Genomic DNA, 19,669 nt, shown 5'->3' with positions numbered 1-19,669 from the left:
TCACTTGGTGACAATCAAGAATTACCAAGCTCGGCAAGATTGCTCATTTTTCATGAAAATAGAGAAGACTCCTTTTTCATGGAAAAAGAGAAGATAAGGATGATAGAAACATGAAGTAATTGCTAGTTAGAACTTAGAAGAATGTGATTTTCACTTTAATAAAGTAACTAGTAAACTGTGTGCTTAAAATATATATATACACATACACATATATATTATCAAGATTATCGTGAAAATATACTTCTCAATTTTCTTTTATTTGCAATGGAACAATTTTAAATGCCTTGACAAGATTCTTACAATTTGCTTTTGATTTGTAAGCCTTGTTAGGAGTTTACGATAGCAGTTTTTTTTTTTTTTTTTTTTTTTTTTTTTTTTTTTTTTAAAATTCCTAGATAAATAGGGGAGAGTGGGGGAGGTGTGATAATTGAATTAGTGGCAAACACAAATGCATCCTGTTCATATAGAACACTGTATCTATGATTCCATGGACAAAAAATTAAAAAGTGCTTGGAAGATATCAATTTGACAAAAATGAATTCACCTGCCTCTATATTTCAACCACTATTGACTATATGATAAATAGATATTGTTTTCCTTGAGTTCATGTATCATTGCCTAGCAACTTTTTATTTTTATTTTATTTCTCTCTATAAATGTTATATACACATCAATTTTCACAACAATCGAGTTAACAAATTTTACTAGTTTTCATTTTAATCTAACAAAAATATCACATTCTCGAGTCTCTAAAACTTTTAATTTTTATTTTTTGGGATATAGTAGTTGGAAGTTTCAAACATTTTAGGTCAGAAATATTTTTACTTTATATTAAATGGACCTTATCTTGTTTTACCATTAAAGCTGTTCTAGTTGCTCGGGGGACTAAACTACCTTTTGGAATCTTTAGGTGAGCAATTTGTAGGGATCAGAAATTAGAACCTTGAAGATTTTACAGATGTACGGCAAAGATTGTGCAAAGACAGATTTATTGTCAATGCGGCTGTCACAGATCTCTCCGCCTGTTGAAAATGGCTTTTTTTTTTTTTTTTACCTCTCTTCTTGTTCTTGGTCAATTATTCTGACTATCAAAGATTCAAAGTTTTTATTTTTACTTTATTTATATATATTTTTTATTATAACCTATCAAAATTAAAATAATAAATTTATGGTCACACACATTCATAATCTTTTTTTCATGTTTCTAAAAAAAAAATACTAATAATCTTTTTTCATAATTTGATGAAGTGTTTTGTACTTTTGATACCATAGACTCATTTAGCTCATTTCATCATTTTTATCTTTTACAATTAGGTTCTGATAATAATGAATTTTTTTCTTTAATTTAAAGGCAGAAAAAAAAAAAAAAAAAAAACTAAACTTGTTGAACCAATTGAAACCCATAAAAAAGAAAAAGAAAAAAGAAGAGATCTTAAGGCCATGTTGAGATATATAAACAACTTTGACAAAAACTAGAGTGTTACTATAGTTAGGTGCAGGTAAAAAATTCACATTAATTACACTCTCTAACCATTAAAAAAAAAGAGCAAAACAGCACCTCAGAGATTTTGAGTCCACATTTAGAAGTTGGTAGCAAAATATATACTAGAATGACAAAAGTTAGTATGTGTTTGGAAATATTCCAAAAGCAAAAGTATCATTTTTTCAAGCAAAGATCTCCATTACCTGTAGGTTGATGCTTCAATAGAAAAGGCAGCACTGCTGCAGCAGATTTACTTTAAATTTCACAAAAGTAGTCAAAACTTGTATTATACATACTTTCCTTTCTAATGAACCAAAACAAAACCACCTAAACAAAAGCCTTCAAAATGATTTTGTCCAAATGCCATTTTTTTTGACAATTATAGTTAATTTGACATCATTTTTTTTTATCTCTCATCTATAAAAGAAGATGGCACAAAAAGTACCAATTATATATATTGAAAATAATAAGTTTCTCCAAAAAAAAAAAAAAATTATAATAAATGATTTGCAACAATTATAGGTTGACAAAAACAGGTCAGGTATGCTTTTACATAACAAAATAGTTGGCATATTTATAAAGGTGTTGTCCTACTATAAAATGATAGATTTACTTTTTAATTTATGACTATAAAATCTTTATCTACTCTGTACTTCATAAATGAATTAATTAGGAAAAAAAATATTTATATTAATTTAGCTTAACCCCTCAAAGTAACCCGTGTTTTTCTTTATTAATAACTAAAAAGAATGGTCTTAAGGGTTTGGTTTAGTGATTCTTAAAGTCTTATAATATCTATGAGATCATGAGTTTGAATCACTAACATCTTAGGGTTATTTCTAAGAAATTTTTCTCTATAATAACTCAGTGCGTGTGGAACGTGTGAACTGCATACTAAAAGATGTTTAGTTCTCTTTGTCAAAAAATTAAAAAAAAAAAAAAGAAAAAAAAAAGAAAAAAAAGAAAGGAATAGACCAAAATTATTATTCACCCGAATCCATACTCCAACAAAATTGATTGGCTCTCCTTTTACTTCGTAACCTTGATGGCTGTGCCTGTAGTAGCACTAAACTCAAGATCCAGAACGGAAAGTAGAATAAGAACATCGAAAAAAATCAATTAACAATACAATAAAGAAATAGAAATTGGAATATATTTAAGATTTTTTAATAAGTGTTCTTAGGGATATGGTATTTAATAGTATATTTATAGATATGTTTATTATTTTCTTTTAAAGTCAAATTGTGTACAAAATATTTTAAAAGTATAATTAAATTTGTGCATACAAATCAATAAATCACTAAAATTTATAGGAAAATTCTTCTAATCCAACATGCAGCTATTAAAATGAACATCACATGTTTTGTGTAAAAATCAACTGAAAACATCCTAAGAATTTTCTTTTAAAATCAATTTATAAGAAAATTATACTAAATAACTATTAAATGAAAATCGCATATATTTTAATCACATGATATATATATATGGCTTCACATTCTATTCATAATGCTAGAAATGTTCTTTGATGTGATGAAAGTGAGATGGGGGGAGGTGAGTCATGGATGGCCCCCCAGGTTTTGAAAAAAATCCCTCCCCCTCCTTGCAATTTCTATGAAAAATAAAAAATATAGCTTGACTTTTACACATTGGCTCCCCCTAAGAAAATAATCTGGCTTTGCTATTGGTTTGATAGTGGAAATAATGGAATGTCGTGAGATTTTATATATATATATATATATATATATATGATGGAGTAATGTCTTGTCTTATTTTGCTTTGGAATATATATATATATATATATATAATGGAATGTCGTGAGATTTTATATATATATATATATATTTATATATATATATATTATGGAGTAATGTCTTGTTTTGCTTTGGAATATATATATAAAATAAGATAGGTAATATTGACAACAATTCCTGGAATCTTGACTTGGTGATCAAGGTTTGGTACAAGACAAGAGTTTAAGTTCAAGCTTTTGAAAACTCACGGCATCATGCTAGTTTGGTTTAAGGATTATGTCTAAGTTGCTTAGACATTGATTCTTTAGTAGATCGAGGAGGTATTATGTTCATGCACATATAGGGTTAATCACAACCAACGACGAAACAATACTTGGACTTGGGGGGCAGTGGCCCCCAAATTTGTTCAATTTTTTTTTTTTTTTTTTTGTATATATAAATATGTATTAATTTTAGCAATTTGTTTCAATAAATTTGCACTTTGTCTCCCTCAACAATATTATTGATCTTTTTTAAGGCTATAAAAAATTTTATTGATCTAAAATCTGAAATAAATTTAACAAGCTCAACAATAAAATTTACCAATAACAAACTTAAGTCCAAACAACACCCAAAAACAAACCCACTTAAGACACAAACAAAAAATAAAATAAAATAAAAAATTCCTAGGCTAATTCTAACTAGGCTAAGTAAACACCCATACAAATTTGACAACACACAAGACACCAAAAAAAAAAAAAAAAAAAAAATTAACTTTCTAAATTAAGAAGTCCTACGTTCACAACATTTTTACAACAAATCACATGCGGTAGGTTGTTATTGGTTTTAATTTGAATTCATAACTTAAATTACTTTTTTACTCACTCATAACAACTAATAATAACCTACTACTTACAATTTGTTATGAAAATATTGTGAAAATATAGTAGACATAGCATTTCTCTTCTAAATGAATGCTTATTAGGAGTTTTAAAAAAAATATTTGTTTATACTTTTGCCTCCCTAACTCCAAGTCATGATTCCGTGCCTGATCACAACTCACTTGAGAGATGCAATATAAAAGAAAGTGATGTTCCAGTTGTTGCATAGACTATTTCACTCCCACTTCTTACCTATTCATAAGACACCCCAAAAGTTTCTACGAACTAATAGTGTGGTAGATTGAACCAGAGAGTTCCGAACTTACATTACACCTCAGACCAATGAGTTGGGCACTCGATCACACCCTGTAGGGGATAAATAAATTTAGGCTCAAGGTGGGTTAATCTACAACTAAACGACACCGTTTCATCCTGGTGGTTAATGTGGCAAGCCCCTGAAATCCAGCATATAAACAAGCACCAGCAATCTAAGAGAGAGAAAATTGGATATATCAGAGAGAGAAAGAGAAACTCACACTAATATTTAAAAAAAAAAAAAAAACTAAACTAAACTCTCAGAAACTGAACAAAACTCATTTTTTCTTTTACTTTCAGTTTCACTTTCTCTCTCTCAGAGAGACTCACATTTTGTGTTCTAAGCTCCAAACTCTCTCTCTCTCTCTCTGAGAATGTAAATTTTTTTTTTCAATTTTTGTTTTCTTCAGTATCTGAATTTTGATTACTCTAAATTTTTTCAAAGCTATGGTGATTTTCAACGTTTTTGTTTTGCTGTGATTCTCTCAGATTTTCGAAGAGTTCGAGAGATGCGACTGCGAAGGAGTGTTTTCTGAATGAGCTTTCTTCCGCTGGTAAATTTAACATTTTTTTTTTTCCATTCATGTTTGTTTAAATTTTTTTTTTTTTTTGATTTTTTTTTTCTGGTTTCTCTGTTTGGTTGCTGAGAAAGTTTGAGAAAATGAAAGAATATAAACGAAAAAAGAATGAAGATATGGAATTTAGTCAATTTACGCTCTGTCTTTGGTGAATTTTTGGTAGAATACGGTTTAGGAAAGTTTCCGTTACCTGCCGTTTGGTTGCTGAGAAAACTTAAAGGAAAAAAAAGTAAAGCAAAGGAAAGGAAATGTTTTTATGAAAATGGTGAAACTTCATTTGTCATCTTAGCCAAAATTTGTTGTTTTTAGGCTCTGTGGTGTGCAAATTCAAAATTTTCCCGGAAAGGAAACTGAGTTTGAAGTATAAAAATGTAAATTTTCTGCTTCAGTCTCTGTAAATTTGTCCAAAATTTTTAGAGATCCTCTATGTGTGTATGTTTGTGTATATTAATGGAAGTAATATTTTGTTGAATTTTCATTTTTTTTAATTGGTTTTTCGGGTTTAGTTAAAGTAGCTCGCGCTTTGATTGAATTAAAGACCAAAAGCCTGGTAATGTAGTTACGATTTTTTCCTTTTAATTTGTTCTTTTGGTTATATGTGAATTTATTTTATGGTATTTTGCAGCTTGCTTTGCAAATTGGATTCTGCATTTTCTATTGGAATTTCAGGGGTAAGTGAAAGTAGCTCTTATTTTGATTGAATCAAAGACAAGGCCTAATCATGTGGTACAATTTTGTTTAATGTTGTGTTTTATGATGATTTGCAGCTTGTTTTGCAAAACTGGAGTCTGTGTAGTAGCGGTTAAATATGAATGCGAATGGACAAATGGAGGTGCATTACATAAACACCGGTTGTCCTTACACAGTTACGGAAAGTTTTATGAACTTCTTCGAAGGGCTTACTCATGTGCCAGTCAATTATGGTCATGCTGTACCTATGCATGATCAGGTATATTTTCTTTTTCTTAAAAAATCCTCCAATCTGGATATTCATATATTTGATATGTCACATTAGTTTGTTCATGCTTTTGGAAGTGTTTAGCTGTGTGGTGGTTATGTACTTGATGGTCATGAATGGAGGATGTGGGTGTTTGTCAAGCTGTTGCATTTAGTTTCCTTCTAAAAATTATATATTTTGAGAAATGAATTTTTTCATTCATAAGGAATGGGTGAGTCAGTGAGTGCTATTAAATGATTATTAAAAAGAATACTGACCGTTTGTTTTTAGAATTCAAAGGAGTTTATGCAGTAAGGGAAACACTGAAATTAATGGATGATGATGTCATCTGTTACAAAGATGTGTGAATCATATGTGTGATTGACAAAATCTCATTTCTATCAAGAATGGCATGACATGATATTTTCTTATTTCCTGTCTGTCCAGGAAAGTGTATACTGGTCAATGAATATGCATTCTTACAAATTTGGAATATCTGGTCCGGGGAATACTTATTATGGTCCGTATGAGGTAAATGACCATTTACCAAGAGCAGAGGTCAGCAGGAGTGCTTGGGATTACCCTTCAACGATTAATGAAGAGCCTGCAACCACAGACTCACAATCTGAAGGAGATGCAGTCATGGGTGTGCATGCTATCCCTGAAGAATGTAAGTTTAAGCCGAGCTGTTATATCCTTTAATCATTTAGTGAAGCTATCATTTTCAATTTTGTAAGCAATCAGAGATTACGATACTTAGTTACTGTCATAATCTAAAGTTCATTTATTTCTTTGTTTTTGCAGGCAGTCCAACTCATCACAATAGTAATAGTCCACAGGTAAAAGTTTGCTTGCTGATGCGGCCTTATGTGATTGCTTTCCAGTGGTGGTAGTTTATGCTTGGATGATTTAATCTTGGTTTAAGAAGTAGCACACATCAATATGCACGCACACATGCACATAGAGTACTAGATATGTCTTGTGCATGAGGTAATCCAAAGAAGAAATTGATATCATTGTCTTTTTATCGTTGAGTTATTTTGACATTTTAATCTACTTATATCAATTATTTTGTTTTTGAACCCACTCTCTTTACCCCCATCTATGACATGCATCCTCTTAGACACCAATTTAGTTTATCCCAGCATTGGCTCAAATTCCCTGCAATCTTTTCTCAGATTTCTGGCATTTGGTTGTTCTTTCAACATATTTAGGTGTTTGGTTTTTCCAAGATAGGGGATTAAAGACATGGGGGAGAAACAAAGTATAGTCTGTAGGGCAAATGGGCTTCCTGTGGACCCAAGAAGATAAGCCAAAAAATAAAATAATAGCTTTCTAGTTTTTTGAAGATTTGTCAAATTGTCAATAGTGCAATTCCTGATACCCTCGTAATGGTTTTAGAAGCAAATATGAGCTAACATCCTGTGGTCTGGATTCTGGGTCATCCCCATAGTGATCCCTAATTTTGAGTCATTTTTATGAGCTAGCATCCTATGTCACCCCCCCCCCCCCCCCAAAAAAAAAAAAGGAAAAAAAGAAAAAACATCTTGATTCTAGATCATTTTTGGTCTCTCTGAAACTCTACTTGTGGCTTTTGAAGCAAAATGAGCTAACACCACTTCTGTTCATATGGTTGTCATCAAAATCCTCATCTGCTCAGTCATCCTCAGTGTCTTCTCCTTCTTTAGTGTAATACCAAATTTAGAATCATGCCTGTAATTCCACATTTATGATCATACTGTTGTCATTTTCTGTTGTTTTTTATTTGAAATCTTATGCATTCATTCATGCTCAATTACATTTGCTAACTTTACATGTAGAATCTGTACTGCCCTGATGCTAAAAACTGAGTAAACATTTTGTCTTCTATGTTTATCGTTGCAGGTTGCATGGCAAGACAATGTTGATCCAGATAACATGACCTATGAGGTTGCTACATATAGTTTGTACTAATACATACATACATACATACATACATACATATATATATATTAAAGTAATTTGTACTATAATTTTTACTTGCAATTTAGTAGATTTGCAATATTTATCCTTTTTTGTGCGAATGATATTCTCTTATTGAGCAGTAGAAGCACTGTTAGCGGGGCCCTGGCTTAATTGGGTGAACTAAATTTATGGATGAAAAAAAAGGTCCCCCCTCCCTCCCCCCAACATACGTGCATGCACACACATACACATGCCAAAAATTGAGAGTATTAAACACATTTGTTGATTAGCACTCAAGATTTTGTTCATTGAATTCAATAATTTCATTGAATGGATGAAACAGTGTATTTATGACTGTTCTGAATAGTGGCAAGTGCAACTTAGTTAAAATTTTTAAAGTGAGGGTATGTAACTACCATTCAAAGTAGACTGGTGATTCAAATTTGGTTTTTTTTAGTAAAATAATTATTAGGAAATCATAATGGTTAGAAGTTAGGCACATTAATATATATATTTTTTCTGTTATGCAGGAATTACTTGACTTAGGTGAGGCAGTTGGAACTCAAAGTCGAGGTCTTTCACAGGACCTTATTAATTTGCTTCCAACTACAAAGTACAAATTTAAAAACTTATTCTCAGCAAAGAAAGCTAGAGAGAGGTAATTCTTGTTTGTAGCTAATTTTTTTAATCTTCTCAACTTTCATTTATGGATGGAGATAAACCAGTTCTCACCCATCAAACCATTTGCTTTACTAGTCTTCATGCCATAGGCAAACATGTGTCATTTTTTCCCTCCCTAGGTAAGTTAAATATTTAACTGCACTCAAATTTTTCTAACCATAAGTTTAGTGACATCATGTAATAGATAAATAATTCTCTGTTACCTGCCTTGCCCTTGATATTTTAGATGTGGTCCATCCAACTTACCTTGCTAGAAAGGAGTCCTTTTTTTTCTTAACCAGAATATTATTTGTTAAAAGAAAACAAGGAGAAATTTTTGCGATGCCTTAGGGCTTGTTTGGTTAAAAAAAATGGTCACTCATCACTCATCACTCAATTTTTATCACCCATCACTCATCACTCATCACTCATCACTGAAAATACCACAATTTCTTACCCCCACTTGTTTGGCACATATTTTCAGTTTCTCATCACTCAATTTTTTCTATTTTTTGTGGGACCCATGCCTGAGCACCATGTCATAAGTTCTGTTAGCCTACCCGCCTCACCTTCACCCTCACTCTCTTCATTTCCTTTTCTTCCCCTTCAATCACCATTGCCTTGTTACTCTCACTGAAGCTGTCCTCTTTCTCTTTCATTTCTCATGTACACACACCTCAACAAGAACAATCCCATTCCAAACCTACGGCCAAACCATCGTAAACATACAAAGACAAATGAGTACAAACATAAACTCATAGGTACCCACAGATGTTCAAATCAAAACCTACAAATACCCAAATCAAAAATCACAAATACAGACCTTATGCCCAAATCAAATCCGAACCCACACCACAAATCTGAACCCATAACAGCCACCCACATCTCAGATCTAAACTCACCACAGCCACACCACAAATCTGAACCACACACACACACACCCATTACTCTCACTGAAGCTGTCCTCTTTCTCTTTCATTTCTCATGTACACACACCTCAACAAGAACAATCCCATTCCAAACCTACGGCCAAACCATCGTAAACATACAAAGACAAATGAGTACAAACATAAACTCATAGGTACCCACAGATGTTCAAATCAAAACCCACAAATACCCAAATCAAAAATCACAAATACAGACCTTATGCCCAAATCAAATCCGAACCCACACCACAAATCTGAACCCATAACAGCCACCCACATCTCAGATCTAAACTCACCACAGCCACACCACAAATCTGAACCACACACACACACACACCCATGTCTCAAAAATCAAAACCCTATAACCACATCTCAAATCCGAACTCCGCACCCACAAGATAGAGAGAGAAATTTTTTTTTTAATCTTGCCAAGGAGATAGAGAGAACTCTCCAAATCCGGTGGAGGGTAGAGAGGTGCAGCGAGAGGACAAGAGAGAGAGGGAGAGCTTCGGTTAGCTGATGGGTTTCGGTCTTTGCCTGGGTATTGTTGTTCGCCTGGGTATTGTTGTTCTTCAGATGCAAAGGGGAAAAGTACAGAAAGGACAAGAGAGAAAGGAGTAAAAAATTTATGAAGAAATGTTGGTTTGTTGTTGGGAGAAGGAGAAAGGGGAAAGAGAGAAAGAGAAAGTGTTGGTTCTGAGGACTTGAGGTACACATGTCCTTGACGCAGGTCCCACAAAGATGCATGTATTTACAATATTGCCACTGAGTGACTGGTTTTGAGTTTTGAAAACAGCTGAAACCTGTTTTCAGTTTTGGTCACTCATCCATTTTACCGAGTCATTGAGTGATGAAAACCGTGATTCAAAACTAATCCAAACAAGTGTTGTGCGGTGGGAGCCACATGATTTGGATGATGAAAACAGAAAATTGAGTGATATCACTCAAAACTCTCTTCATCCAAACAAGCTCTTATGGATAGTAAAGCATCTTTGGGTTGAATATCAACCTCAAAATGAAAGTTGACATCATTTTGCTTGCTTGACCAGTCTGGTGGCTGGTGCAATGATGTTTACCCATGTGTTAATATACCCTCATGTGTTAGCACGACCAGTAATTCATTTTAATGTTAGGTCGTGCTCATGAATCCAAGGGTTTAGTCAGTAAAGTTGTTTGAGTTGCCATAGAGTGGCTGTTTTTCTAATGGTTAAGGTCATCACTTGCATCCCATAGGTGGACCCATTTTTGTGTTTTTAATCTTGCATCTCATAGTTTAGGTTTTCCAGAAACAGCACTTAGCTAGTGTTCAACAACTAAGCTTCTCTCTTGGTAAAGGAATGTGGATGAAAACACTTCAGTGAACTCAAATTATGGTAGAATGGACATGCAGAACAGATGGAGTTATTGTTTCAGATTGTTTTAAGGGTAGATTGCAACTGAAAATATATTTTTCTTGCTGAATTTTAGTTTATCAAGCATTTGCAATGGTGTTGTGATTGATGTTTCTTCATGACATTGCAACAAGAAGTGTATTGCAGAAAGTAGGTGCCTACTTCAGATGTAATTGTATCAGAACATGGTCAATGTGAAACTATGGGGCATGGCAATGTGGATTCTTGGAATTATTGAGTGTACTTTTTTTTTTTCTTTCTATTTCTCTCTATGTATTCTCCATTTGTTTCAATAAGTTTATTACTCTAAGCGGGGAGAAAAAGAACTAGAAATTTGGATTCGCAACCTTTAAGATGGATTGGCCCCTTAAAAGAAATAAAAATCTGGTGATGCCATTCATTTTGTGAATTAGAACCATGTTTTCTAAAGAAACTGAACTTAATATTGCTCTTAAGCTCCTCTTCTTTAGGGTTCCTTGAATAGTAATTTCTTCATTGTATCTGTTTTTTTACTTGTAGATTTGATTTGGAGGTCTCGCTTCACCTTTCAGAAAAATTGTTACTAGATTCATTACTTTCTTTTTTAATTGTGGTTTTTCCCTCTTTTCTATCATTGTTTGTGTAAGCTGATTCATAATGTATTTGTATTGTCTGCAAACAGATGTGTGGTTTGCCAGATGAGGTACAAAAGAGGTGACCGGCAAATAAAATTGCCGTGCAAGCATGTTTACCATAGTGAATGCATCACCAAATGGCTTAGCATTAGCAAGGTCAGTAGTGCTTTTATTAAAGCTGAACTTTTTCAGATTTCTAGATCTGCATTACTTATGCCTATATATATATATATATTTTTTATCTTACCTTACTGTATTTTTGTCAGATATGCCCAATTTGCAACACCGAGGTATTTGGCTAGGAATCAAAAGGCAATGTAGCATCAAGTGGGCAAGAATAATGGAAGGAATCCAGTGTTCACATACTTGAATTTTCATTTTTTTTGCCCTTCTTATTTATTTATTTATTTTTTCCCCTTTTTGGTACAACTTGGGCTAGTGAAGAACTATAGTGGCTTCCTCTTTTTTCATACAGGCTCTGTTCAGTAGAAAAAGAATCTTATAATTTTAGCTTCTTAAATGAATTTCAATTTCAGAATGGATTCTGTGGCTGGGCTCTGTAAATATATAGTGAAGGATTGTTATTTGAATTAGTCCTAGTTCTCTAGACTTGACATTGATCTATTTTTTTGCTTGCTTGTTAACACTGAAACACATAGATTACATGGAGGTTAAAAATGAAAAATCTCATAGAAGAAATGGGGGTCAGTATAAGGAATCAGAAATTGCATATTTTATAGTGAATATGAGTGTGCCAACAGTCTATTTGGTTAAAACATAGGTGAGGAAAGGTGAAGGAACAGGCTTGAGTACAAGGAACTATGGTCTAGGATACTCAATTGGTTTCCCACTTTTTTCCGATAATATTTGGTGTTATCTCTCTTGTTTGTAGGTTGTGAAGGCTGTTAAAACAAGGGAAACACAAGCGTGCAACTTCATACATATTAAGAACTAGCACTACTTCTAGGTTTGGCCAAAAACCTTTAGATCTATGCATGTGCACCGCAAGAATGTTATAGACTCCCAAGTACTTATCGATATGCAGGAACCACAAGATTTATATAAATTTAGTTATGTGAAGTGGCCTATTTCAGTGAAGGGTAATGAGCATGGTTTTAAAACCTTGAAAAGGGTCTGGTTCTCAGTTTATACTGGTTTTGAGTGACAGTTTTAACAAACCAGATTAGGGTTCAATTTCCAATTGAACCGACCAATCCGGTTTTTAAAACCATGGTAATGAGGCTGTTCTCCCAGGGTGGTAAAAGGAAATTGAATTGGGCTATTCTCCTTGCCCTATCGCCTATCCTAACAACTTCTAGGCGCAAAAATAGCCTGGATCAAATAAGGTACCAGTCCTATCTCATAGCAAATTGAAATTTGATTTTGAAAATAATAACAATATAACAAGACCAATCTAATCTAATCAGATAAGTTCCCTATGATATGAAAATCATTAATTTATTCACTCTATATGTCATGACTTTGTTTGGACATAACACATGCATAGGAAGGCCACCTACCGAACTTCCATATAACACGACCATGTGAGTGAATGGCTAATATATAAACTAATACTTTGTTTGGTTAGAGCTGAAGGAAGAGAAGGGAAATAAGTAAGAAGTAAAAATGAGTAAGAAATAAAAAGAAAACATTCGTGTGATGTGTTAGGAAATAAGGAGAGAAAAGGGGAAAAAAAAGAATAATAAATCCAAATAAAATATCTTCCCATATAGTGGATTGTCGTAGTTGGTGTAGATTATCCTATAGAGGCTCTTCATTTGGAGACATTATCAATAAGTTTTTCACTTAAATTGCTTTTCTCTTAGTTTATTTCTTAGTTTATTACAAATACAAAAAATATTATCCAATCACATCTTTTTAGGTCCCAAAATAGAACCTCTTTGGATATTTCTATTTGATTATACCAAGAGGTCCATTGAATTGAAATTTTCTTAAGTCAATATTTAGATGGTCTTGAAAATACTGCTCGCGGTTCTCACAAAGGGGGTGAGTCCCACACATGGAACCCACCATGGGGGCCCACCCCTTTGTGAAAGCTTGGAGCAAAGCTCCAAGACTATGAGCAATGATATTAGCTTGTTTGTACGGTTAGTTTTTAGATTTTACATCATAGTGGGTTGAAAGGTTCAAATAATTAAATGGTAGAAATTTAATACATTTCTATTTGAAATATGGAACACATAATGGCAAGTAATAGTGAATTAGGCTGAGTCTGTAGGTTGTAACTTAGCCATTACAAAATCCTTTCATGACTCACGAGTTGTTATCTTGAGTATCTGAATCTAGGACATCTAAAGCATTAAGTTTTACTTTTGTCATTGAGTATCTGTTTGGGAACATTTTATTTAATTGAAACTGGTTTTTTTTTTTTACTGAAAGTACTGTAGATAAAACTAAAAGGTAGATAAAATAGTACAGTGAGACCCATGAATAATATCAAAAAGTACAATGAAACCCATAAATAGTAGCAAAAATAAGCTGAATAATAGCAAAAATAAACTAAATAATAAAAAAAAGTTAACTTTTTAAACTAATGCCAAACGCACACTAAATTTAATCTATAGCTACAACCTTAATGGATAAGATGCCATCTTCTGTTCTTACACAATACTTTGTATGCAGTTCTATGGGAGGTAGCTATCTTGAAAAAGCAAGAGCATTAATGGCCTGTTGGGATTGAGGGGGGAGAGAGGGGGAGCAAGGCCAACTCTACTCTACTCCCTTTTCTTCCCCCTCAATCCAAAGATTCCAAACGAACCAAAGGATGTATGAAATACTGCGTTATAACTCTGGAGAGAGGAACGGGAATTGGGTTTTGTTGTAATGGCACTAATGGTCATCCTAGTATCAGCTCTAGTGACTAGTGGAGAACTCGCATATGAAGAGAATCATGAAGGCTTCTGTAGCCAAGACTCTCTTGCTAAGGGAACTGAGCTCCTTAAACACACGAGCACTTCAAAAATGGTATTCTATCATACTCAAATCCTAGACATATATTATATATAAGCTAATATTTTTTATTTAATTTTACAAGTGATCTTCATTGGAAGATTGTATCTTTTTATATTCATCAAACAGGCCAGGTTAGCCCTCTTAATTGAAAGTCAAAACTACTAATGATAACACTAAGTTGGCTACAAAACCATCTGGAGCTGGTAGGATTCAAATACAGTTGAGATGCCTGCTGTGGTGGATAGTTTTCATAAGAAGTACACATGGACGCAGCTTCGTTTGTCAACAAAGAAATAAACAATTTGGAAGCAAGCAAGAGATACAGAAAAATATAGGCTAAAACACTGTTTTAATCCCTATATTTTGGGATTACAGTAAATTTGGTTCCTACATTTTGATAGCAGTCAATTTAGTTCTCGCTAATTTCAACTTACGGTCAATTTAGTCCCTACTGTTAACTTAGTAACGGAAAATACATACGTGACTAACGATGTGTATAGTTGGCACATTTGATAGTGGCGTGGCAAATAAATTAATAAAAATAATGTTTAATAAATATTTTAAAATTCAACGTTGGCATTTTCCCAATTTTTATAGAAATAAAAATAATTTTTATTTTAATTTCGCTGTAGAAAACAAAATTAGGAATCTCAAATTTTCTTTGATTTTCATGGCTCCCAAACACAAAATCACCTTCTTTATTTTTCTATTTTAAATCCTTGAATTCATGAATATATTCCACAACATCTCACCTCTATACAATTGAGAAACATCCTGATTAGAAATAGCCAATAAGAAATTGGAATTTTAAAATACAAAAAATTTCAACAAACTATTCCCAGTAAACTTTCTGAGTAACCAAACAGAAACCAAAAAAGAAAAAGAAAAAGAACAAGAACAAACCTAGATGGAAACCCTCTCATTTCGGGTTGGGATCTTTGTGTTCAGTCCAATCCTGTGGCTTTGATGGGGACAAGTCAAACTAAATTTGTTTACAAAAAATCCAGATAATTTGGTGGCCAAATATCCCCTTGAAACCTCAAGAAACCAAATCAAAACACCAAACCCAGGGAATCTAAAATCAACCTTAAAACCCCATTTTCCAAACCCTAACAACCAAAAGAAAATCCATTACAAAGGAAACAAACTTGATCATTGGGTGGCTACGATGAGATCTCCGTTCAGCAATGGGGTTTGGTGGCTGGTGACAACGCAAGGCAGGAATGGTGGCGGCACAAGGCAGGACGGCGACAGTGGCGCAAGGCAAGAATGATCGAATTATCTTGGGTTGGAGCACGTGTGGAGCTTCGGTTGGTGTCACGGCGTGGCTAGTGGCTACTTGGCACAAACCTAGAACCTTGAACCCGCATCCCTAAGCTCTGGCTATATCTCTCTTTAATCTGGTAACCTTGGCTCTAGTTGGCGTATGGGATTTTCTGGTCTCAAAATGGGTTTGGTGATACCAGAGCGTGGGTCTGTTGGCTGTAGTCTTGGTTGTTTACATTTGTAATTGAGATTGTGAGGGGGTAAACTACTAGTTTAAAGGTGGTCTCAAATGAAATGGGTCTGTGTTGATGTACTAATCTAATATTTGTATTTTTGCATTTGGTTGCAAAGAAAGTGCACGAAGATGCAAAGAAAATCTGAGATTTCTATTTTTATTTTTCATCTTTAAAATTGTGAAATTAAAATTAAAATTATTTTTATTAAAATTGGGGGAAAATGCCAACGTGGAATTTTAAAATATTTACTAAAAATTATTTTTATTAATTTATTTGCCATGTCAGTATCAAATGTGCCAACTATACACACCGTTAGCCACGTATGCATTTTCCGTTACTAAGTTAATGGTAGGGATTAAATTGACCGCAAGTTGAAAAAAATAAGGACTAAATTGACTGCTACCAAAATGTAGGGACCAAATTAACTATGATCCCAAAATGTAAGGACCAAAATGATGTTTTCGCCAAAAAATATATAGAGATGCCAAGCTTCAAAAACCAAAAAAAAAGGGGTACCATTTTCACGTATTTAAATCCATAAGCATAATAATATTAAAACTATTAAATAAAAAACAAGATTGAATTGTTAAGTGTACAATGGGAGTGATTTTGCCTATTTGAAGTGAACACCAAACTTGGAAATCTGTTCACTAAATGCCGAGAAATATCTGTGTTGACAAAGAAATTAATCAACATAAAATTTCAAATTATAGAAGTTAAATTCCAAATATAAAAAAAAAAAAGTTATGGCACAGTTCATTTTTACCCTAAAAACCAGTGTATATAGCTAGGATAAAATGGTAGCACCATTTACCCCTTGTAGATCTTCATCAACCCAATTTTGGCGTTGAATGTATTTCTTATAGATAAATCTAGCGATATTTATCATTATATCCAAATACTGCTTAGATAAAGTAGCCACAAGAGGAAGTTGATTTTGATTATCTTTTTCTCTCACTAATGAATTTTTCTTATTATACAACACTGTCATTGGGTTGTATTTCCACATCAGTTACATGAACAACAATTTTCACAGCACTGTCAATAACAATTGAATCCAAAATAAAAATAGGTTTGAAAAAAGAAAAATTATACCAGTACAATCTAAGACACAAATGCTTAAAGGCTAAGGCAATGACTATTTATAGACACGTTACCTTAAAAAAAGCAATAATTCCTGGTTTCGAAGAACAGACTATGTAAGAGTGAGGGCTGGATTTTGTAGTTGTTGTAAAGTGAAGGGTGTGCTATACATATAAGAAGACGTTGTAAAGTGAAGGGTGTGCTATACATATAAGAAGACATGCCTGCCGCATGCACATATGTAGTAGGTTTTTTTTTTTTTCAACAAAAAAAGAATATATAAACTTATTCAGAAATAATGCCACTCTTCTTTACTATTTAAAAATGCAAAGTCCTATTGTTTCACGAATTTGGCAAGTATGACTCTTTGAGCAGGTGGTTGTCTGTACTCTCCAGGTGCAGCACTTTTGTTATAATAATAACTAGTCATTAATCCATGCAATATACGGGATAGTTAAATAAAAATAAAAATTACTTATTTTGTTTAAAGGTTTATGACTTAACTTTAAAAAATGTATAACTTGAAAATGAATGAAAATAAGAATTTTTTTTTTCAATATAATGGTTTAGAAGAATTCTTTTTCTTTCGTATCATTGGTTTCACATAACAAATTTTAGTGTGGGGTATTCTATGGTGATAACTTCACATAATACTCTCAACTGCAATTAAATCTACTATTCACCATCAATCTAATCTATGTTATCTTGATAGTAGATCTACAATTTGCATTCTCATATCCTTAGATCTTTCTATGGTTTTATATTATTATCTATATATAATATAAAATCGAAATTTTTGACTTTTTGAGAGACTTACATTAGAATTAGGATTAAAAAAATAATTATAATTTTTTTAATTAGACCTCACGTTATATATATATTGTAAGGGTAAAATTCCCAAGTCAAACAACAGGCCTTGGGTCCTATACAGAGTCCAACTACAACCAAGGAGAAAATGGGGCGCCAAAAGACTTCCAGCTCAACCCTAATAAGTCCAAACTTATTTAAAAAGATGTCCGAGGAGGAATGTCTCCTCGGACGTGCCAAATATGGGCCCAACATGCACCCTATCCATAATGAGGAGTCATTCCAAACGAATATTGGTAGTAAGGATGAGCCTCATAAAGCAGGGAGAAGAACGAGAGCATAGGATGTCCAGGGGGAAACCCCAATTGCCGCATTAAATGCAAGGAAACTACTTTTCTGGCCGCATTAATGTGGAGAGGACAGGCGAACAGTGTTACCTTGGCCACTGCAACTCACAGAAAGGTAGGGTGGATGTCCGATGGGACAGGTACTCAAGTGAAGGTCCAGGTGATCAACAAGTGTAAGGTTCTTATTGCTTTAAGGAGGCTATATAAGAGAAGGGCATCCCCATGAAGAAGGGATCGGAAAAAGGGAAGAAAGAAGGATATATAGAGAGAGAGAGAAAGATTATAGCCTTTAATCAGAAACAGAGTTGCACCCATATGTCTCCTCGGACCGAGCATCCAATGGACATAAAGGAGATATTCTTACGTCCAAACCGCTGCATGGCCTAAAATTAACTAACATTCCCTTCATCAAGTCCTAGTTCTGTAACCGACTCTCTACAAATTCATTGTTTAGGGTTCTTTGGGCCAGAATCACCTACTTGCTGGGTCTGGGCCCCAAAAACAGACCCTATAATTAGCGCCGTCTGTGGGGAGAACTTGTGTCTCGATAAGTGAAACTGTAAGAAATGGAAGGATCAGGTCCACGCCAAACCGGACATGCAGATTCCCAACGGCAAGACAACTTTTTGAATCTCGAACGGGAGAAAGATCAAGACAAGCAGCAAGAAGGTAGTGTGAACACCTCCCACACGAGCAGAAGGTGCTCGAAAGGAAAAGGTCATGCATCCCATAAGCGAAACGATCGCAAGGCTCTACAGCAAGAAATTGATGACTTGAAGAAGAAGCTGCGCCGAGCGCAGCAAAAACGTCCTTCGCCCGGCTCGGACACTAGCAGTGATGAGGACAATGAATACAGGCGGAGATCAAGAACCCCTCCAAGCGAGACTTTTTCCTATGAGGAAGAGCAACCTCGCAAACGCGGCCACAAAAGCCCATCTTACCAAGGCCTGGCCAATAATGTCATGAGCAAGGCCTTGGATCGCACCTCCCAGTCGCCTTTCACGCATAGAATAGAGGGGGCAGAGCTTCCTCGACGGTTCCATCAACCAACCTTTGCCATATACAATGGTCAGACGGACCCAGTAGAACATGTAAGCCAGTTTAACCAAAGGATGGCCGTCCATTCCAGGGACGAGGCGTTGATGTGTAAGGTGTTTCCGTCTAGCTTGGGACCTATGGCGATGAGATGGTTTGATGGCCTTAAGCCAAATTCCATAAATTCCTTTAAGCAGCTGATACAGGCTTTTGGTTCCCGCTTCATTACCAGCAGCAGAGTCCCTCGGCCCCTAGATTCCCTCCTATCCTTGTCCATACGAAAAGGAGAGACACTGAAAGCCTATTCAGACAGGTACTGGGAAATGTATAATGAGATAAAGGGAAATTACGATGACGTCACCATTTAAGAGGGGTCTACGGACAGAGCATGGTTTAAGAAAGTCTCTGACTAGGAAGTCGGTCACTAGTGTGCGCCAACTCATGGACATAATTGACAAGTACA

At 34.2% G+C, this 19,669-nt stretch overlaps 1 protein-coding gene across 1 annotated transcript; it reads left to right on the top strand.

Moving 5' to 3' along the window:
- Positions 1-4,684: 4,684 nt before the first annotated feature.
- Positions 4,685-12,081, top strand: LOC115983383 (E3 ubiquitin-protein ligase BIG BROTHER-like). Its single transcript, XM_031106056.1, has 10 exons — positions 4,685-4,785; positions 4,899-4,963; positions 5,613-5,658; positions 5,755-5,936; positions 6,372-6,594; positions 6,729-6,763; positions 7,809-7,853; positions 8,399-8,526; positions 11,507-11,615; positions 11,726-12,081. Exons 4-10 carry the CDS (start codon positions 5,796-5,798, stop codon positions 11,759-11,761), a joined length of 717 nt encoding a protein of 238 aa, XP_030961916.1. The 5' UTR covers positions 4,685-4,785; positions 4,899-4,963; positions 5,613-5,658; positions 5,755-5,795; the 3' UTR covers positions 11,762-12,081.
- The last annotated feature ends 7,588 nt before the right edge of the window (positions 12,082-19,669 follow it).

Source organism: Quercus lobata, chromosome 4, assembly GCF_001633185.2.
Source record: "Quercus lobata isolate SW786 chromosome 4, ValleyOak3.0 Primary Assembly, whole genome shotgun sequence".
Classification (NCBI taxonomy): domain Eukaryota; kingdom Viridiplantae; phylum Streptophyta; class Magnoliopsida; order Fagales; family Fagaceae; genus Quercus; species Quercus lobata.
The sequence above is the reverse complement of the archived record's forward strand: the minus strand, read 5'-3'. Positions and strand labels throughout refer to the sequence as shown.